Genomic DNA, 5651 nt, shown 5'->3' with positions numbered 1-5651 from the left:
AATTCTTGTCACTAGTTTCATGCTTATCATAGTAACGAATGCCTCGTCAACACTTATAGTTTTCATGTTGCTTAATGATCTTTGATTGTATCTTTATTGTGCTTTTGACGTAAAGGACTTTTGGAGAATGTTTTGAATTGTGTATGCGCTGTCCCATCCAATTCATTAACTTAAGGAGAACTTGAAGGTTAATTTAAGCGAACCTAATTAACCTGGGGTGTTGAGTTTCATGATTCATCGAAAGACCAACTGAAAATCATCTTGTATGCAAGTGTGACATGTGTGGAGAGGAACCTTCTAGCTAGCATTCCATCCATATTTTCATCAAATTCATCTTTACAATCTGTTTTTAATTCCAATATGTGCTCTTTGTTTAATTTCGTCAAAACTAAATCCCCCTTTACTTTAGTGTCCAATTTAGTTAGAAAGTGTCTTAGTTTGTGTTTCTAAGTGTTTTGATTCAATCTATCACCCAAATTCGTCCAAATTAGTGTAAGTGCTCAAAACTGCCCAGATTGTGTTTTTAAGGCAGTTTTGAGTGTTTTGGTGCTGTTTTGAGTCTTTTGGTTTGTTTTAGTGTTTTATTGTTTAGTTTTGCATTCTTTGAGTCTAGTTTAGTGTTTTAACTTTTGTTTTAAGTTTTTGAGTCAGTTTTCAAGTGATTTAGCAATCCCTCCTAATCCCTGGTCTAGAACGATCCCTACTTATTCATATACTACAATTGTCAAAAGAGGGTTTTAATTTGTGTGCTTATATATTTCGCATCAAGTCAAGAGAGAGAGAAGGAGACAAAATTAGAGAAGAAGTTGAAGTCGAAGAATAGAAGAGGCATATGGTTGAATGAGAGGTGAGGTCGATGGTTGAGAAAGGCCCCAACCTCAACCAACTCTTGAGATTAAATCTCAAACATAATTCCACGACTATAATTACTAAGGGAAATGCTATTGTCATTCCAAAAATCTCGTTCTACACTCCTTTTAACTGTATTTTTTCTTTTTAAATATAGAAAATTTGAAGTGTAAAAAGAAATTTGGAGTGCTAATAATAATTCTCATTATTAATATACTATAAAATTCGGTTGGGTTTGTTTTTACCAAGCAAACATATTTATCAGACTGATTGCTACCCGTACATTTTCGATTTCGGTTCGGTTCTGGTACGCATCAAGTCGGTTAGTACCTTCCTACGCCTTCTCCCTAAACCCCGGGAGAGGGGAGACCAGCATTCCGAAAACGAACAACCAAACTCTTCCTCTTCCTCCTCCTCCGCCACTCTTATTTCTTAATTCTTAATTAATTCCTTGCCTTTAATCAACAAAAACTAGCATTTACCTGAATTTGTAATGGCTCCGGCCACCTCCTCCTCGGCGGCGGCTGCGGCTCCAGCTCAGCGGCTTATCCGCTTCAACCGGAGGACATCGGCTCCGCGCCAGCGTTCGCCGCCCGGGTCACCGCCGCCGAAGAAGATGAAGCCTATGGCCGAGATAATGGCGAAGGCTAAATTCACGGTGGTGGAGAGAGGCGATTACAGCGACATTACCTGCGAGCATTGTAGGTCGGGTGACCGATCCGACGAGCTGCTTCTCTGCGACAAATGCGATAGAGGCTTCCACATGAAATGCCTCCGGCCTATCGTCGCCATTGTCCCCATTGGATCATGGCTCTGCCCTTCCTGCTCCGGACACAGACGAGTAAGAAGTAGGGGATTTTTTATTTTTATTTATTTATTTATTTATTTTTCTTTTGGAGTTACAATTACATTCATGTTTTTATTTATAAATTTTCATTTTATTTTGTTTGGTTTTGGTTTTGTTTTTGGTTCAGGTTTCTCGCAGAAAAAAATTATTGATTTTTTCCGGATTCAGAAACATAGTGATCATGATCCCAAAGACAAATGTGCGTCTCCTCAAGGTAAATTCCGGTACATATGGTCTTCAACTGTGATTATAGTTTTCGTCATTGCAATTCGCATGGGTTTTCGTATCATTTCTTCTCGTGGTTGGTATACATTTCATGATCATTATATTTGTTAATCTTGTTCAAAGCTCCATGAAATTTAAAGACAAAGGAAGACATTGGGTTTATAATGTTCTTATGATAGGGAATTCAAAACTAGAATGTGAGGACACGATGAAGATCGTAAACAAGATTGAGTTATAGAGTTGACAAATTAGAAAAGCTTGTTATACTAGTGATACTCGTTACAACGGCAGTTAACTATTCTGTTACATTGATTCTAACAAAAACGTCATAACAGTTCCCTCAGTGCATAAGAAATCTAGTGGTTTATTATTTCTCTTAAAGCCCTCTTTTCTTTGTTTTGATCTGGTAGAATCTATTCCCATGTTCTTGCAAAATAGGTAGTGAAAAGTAGAATACTTGAGATCATTACAGCGTATCCCTTTTAACTGTGAAGCAATATATAGGAGTGGAAAAAATAAATAGCATTATGTGCCTATGAGCGTTGAATAATAATAACGGCATAAAATATATTTGACAAATTGCAGTTCACTAGTTTAGTGGAGTTTAGGGTATGAAACGCTTTCATTCAATTGGTGAGAAAGGAAGTGGGAAGTTGGTGGGTTTTTCCATTCATGCATCATTAAGGTTTCTGTACCGTACGTAACGAAAAGGCCAAATTAAGCATGAAATTGACTTGTGAAAATGGTCTATGATTGAAATGAATAGTATTCCGGATAACTTATTACTCTAACAACACACTAACATACATATTTAAAGCACAATGCATCCTGATAACCTAGGACAGTTCAGTTTGCTAACCATCTCCATTATTCGGAACTTTGTAAATTCTCTACCTCTTAATTGTATAGTTTTCTTCTATGAGCTATTTAGGGTTCTCAAACATGCATTTCTTTTCTTGCCAGGTTTATTTTTTTATTTATTCAAATCAGGAAGCTTTGTAACTTTTCTACCCTTATATTCTTAGAGGTCATGTGTATACAATATTTGATTTCTTCATTGAATTGTTTTTTGTGATATGCTGTCACATAGATCAAAGATGTTAGGTTGTTTCTCTCTTGCATTATGTAATTATTTTTAAATTGATTCCTGTGCTTATTTTGTTTGCTTACTTGGTTGTTATTGTTTGAATAGATACCAGAAAACGCCGGAGGCGTTCAGGATCGTTAGTGTTGCAAAAGAGAAGAAGAAGAATACTTCCATTTGTTTCATCAGAAGATCCTGCTCAAAGGCTGAAACAAATGGGTTCCTTGGCTTCTGCTTTAACAGCATTGCACATGGAATTCAGTGACGATCTCACTTACATGCCCGGAATGGCTCATAGATCTGCAAATCAGTCCAAGTTTGAAGATGGTGGCATGCAGGTTTTCTATCTCTTATTCTAGTTTCCTCAAGGCTTATTAGTCACCATTTGTAAGGCCAACTGATATATCAACTCCATCATGTGATTTAAGTACTGGCATTCTTACTATTAGATTCTTTCCAAGGAAGATACCGAGACATTGGAGCTTTGCAGAGCCATGTGTAAAAGAGGCGAATGCCCTCCTCTTACAGTAGCTTTTGATTCACGCGAAGGGTAACGTATCTCATAGTACTTTGTGGTGCCCTCTTCTTACAGCACTAATCTTTAATTCATGTGAAGGGAAACAATATCTTGAATGATATTACAGTGCCCTCTTATATAATCTTTTTATTCCTCTGAAGGTCTTTATTAGTTTTGCGGTGCACTGAACTATAGGGTCAATTACTGCAATGGCCCCTGAACTTGTCATCGTGTTTCATTTTCATCCTTGAACCTTTTATTTTGTTGCATATCGTCAAACTCACTCTCTAGTAGCATTTTCGTTCTTTTTATTAACTCCATCCATTTTCTTTTAACTTCAGGGCAAATTTATTGGTGAAATTGGTTGAAATGATCAATGTACAAATCTGAATTGTTGAAATGATCACTTTTTCGTATTTGATCAATATATTGTCAATGTTTGATCGATAGGTTGTAAATCTTATCCGTATGTCAATATTTGAATTTGATCGATTCAGCAATTGGGATTTGTAAAATGATAATTTCAACCATTTTCCCATTTATTGAGGGGGAGTATATCTTGATCTTTCCCATATAGGAGCTTAGGAAGGACTTGAAATTTTTGTTCTTTTCTGTTTTATTAAATTTTTTGGATGCAAAAAGTCCTATTTCCTCCTAAATACCTCCTAAATATTACAGAAAAATGGATGGATCTAACAGAAATGATCAAAATGCCACACAAGATTCAGAAATGAATATCAAACACGGAAAAGTTGAGAGATCATTACTGTTATTAACCCCTGATTTATATGCTACCTGCATATTGAGTAGGTTTGTGTTGAATTCATTCATTTATTTTTATGTAGTTTTACGGTAGAGGCTGATGAGCAGATCAAGGATATGACTTTTATTGCTGAATACACGGGTGATGTTGATTACATTAAGCATCGGGAAAATGACGATTGTGACAGTATGATGACCCTTCTGTTAGCAACTGAACCATCTAAAAGTCTTGTCATCTGCCCTGATAAACGTGGAAACATCGCTCGATTTATCAACGGCATCAACAATCATACCCTGTAAGCCTAATATCTTTTTTTCTTTCTAGTTCAACACTACTTATTTGTGGCCTCCAATGAACTTCATATGATAAACTGTATATTTCTTTGTTGGGAATTCGGATCTATTGGATTGAGAATATCTGCATCCCTTGTGGTTAAAATGTAACAAATTTTGTGCAGGGAAGGTAAAAAGAAGCAGAATTGTAAATGTGTAAGATACAGTGTTAATGGTGAATGTCGGGTCTTTTTGGTTGCTACTCGTGATATTGCTAAAGGGGAGAGGCTATATTATGACTATAACGGATACGAGCAAGAATACCCTACTCAACATTTTCTCTGAGCTATCGTCTATAGACGTTAACGGCTTACCATCTAGCAATCCTAATTGGGATTTTATTTGCTCCTAATATTCTTCTTCTTTCCCTCTTTCAAGCTTACTTCTTGTTGCAAGGTCAATAATTTTCTTCTAGTTATTCCATTGAGCCATTCATTGTAATTCCCTATAGAGCTGGCCTGTTATTGGGCCCTTGGGTATAGAATTATAGAGTAGGCCAAGGAAAACTTTTCTTGGTAGTTAAGTAAACGAAAAGAGTTTTATCTTTTCGGATTATAACTTAAGGGAATTATTATTAGCACTATAAAAACTGCATTTCTCTCAATTTTTTTCTACTATGGAGGAGTGCATGATCGAATTTTTAAGGACTGCAAATATCAGCTCCCTAACTTATTAAACATCTTTCTTTGTAACACAGGTTTTAACGGAAGATTTTAGTTTTGAGGTAATCCTTGTTATTTCTTGGCACCATTTTTATAATTTTTATTTTTTACCTTGGTTCTAAGGCCCCGTTTGGTATTGCTTTCTGTCGCCAAAAGCTGCTTCACTTTAAAGTTAAACAATAAATAGTGTTTGGTAAAACTAAAATATCCTGTTTATTTTAAAAGCAATGACCTCCAGACATCAACTTTTAAAAGCAGTTGTAGGTTGCTTTTAAAAGCTGATTTCATAAAAATCGGAGTTTTGAGAATTTCATGAATTTCATGACTACCACAACCTAACACAACCACCACCCCCATTACCGCCATCATTGT

The 5651-nt window shown here is 36.0% G+C and overlaps 1 protein-coding gene across 1 annotated transcript; it reads left to right on the top strand.

Moving 5' to 3' along the window:
* The first annotated feature begins 1141 nt into the window (after positions 1-1141).
* On the top strand, positions 1142-5432 carry LOC137714589 (probable Histone-lysine N-methyltransferase ATXR5). Its single transcript, XM_068453772.1, has 6 exons — positions 1142-1697; positions 1824-1910; positions 3114-3343; positions 3455-3555; positions 4368-4580; positions 4743-5432. The coding sequence occupies exons 1-6, from the start codon at positions 1343-1345 to the stop codon at positions 4900-4902; spliced, it is 1146 nt and encodes a 381-aa protein (XP_068309873.1). The 5' UTR covers positions 1142-1342; the 3' UTR covers positions 4903-5432.
* The last annotated feature ends 219 nt before the right edge of the window (positions 5433-5651 follow it).

This window comes from Pyrus communis, chromosome 1 (assembly GCF_963583255.1).
Source record: "Pyrus communis chromosome 1, drPyrComm1.1, whole genome shotgun sequence".
In the NCBI taxonomy this organism is placed as follows: domain Eukaryota; kingdom Viridiplantae; phylum Streptophyta; class Magnoliopsida; order Rosales; family Rosaceae; genus Pyrus; species Pyrus communis.
Note: the sequence above shows the minus strand (reverse complement) of the source record. Positions and strands in the feature narration are given on the sequence as shown.

Bases quoted from the DNA above. Each gene is read 5' to 3' on its own strand.
- LOC137714589 (XM_068453772.1), top strand. From the start codon at position 1,343: ATGGCTCCGGCCACCTCCTCCTCGGCGGCGGCTGCGGCTCCAGCTCAG. The intron at 3,556-4,367 runs GTAACGTATCTC...ATTTTTATGTAG, and splicing joins GCTTTTGATTCACGCGAAGG to TTTTACGGTAGAGGCTGATG. The intron at 4,581-4,742 runs GTAAGCCTAATA...AATTTTGTGCAG, and splicing joins GGCATCAACAATCATACCCT to GGAAGGTAAAAAGAAGCAGA.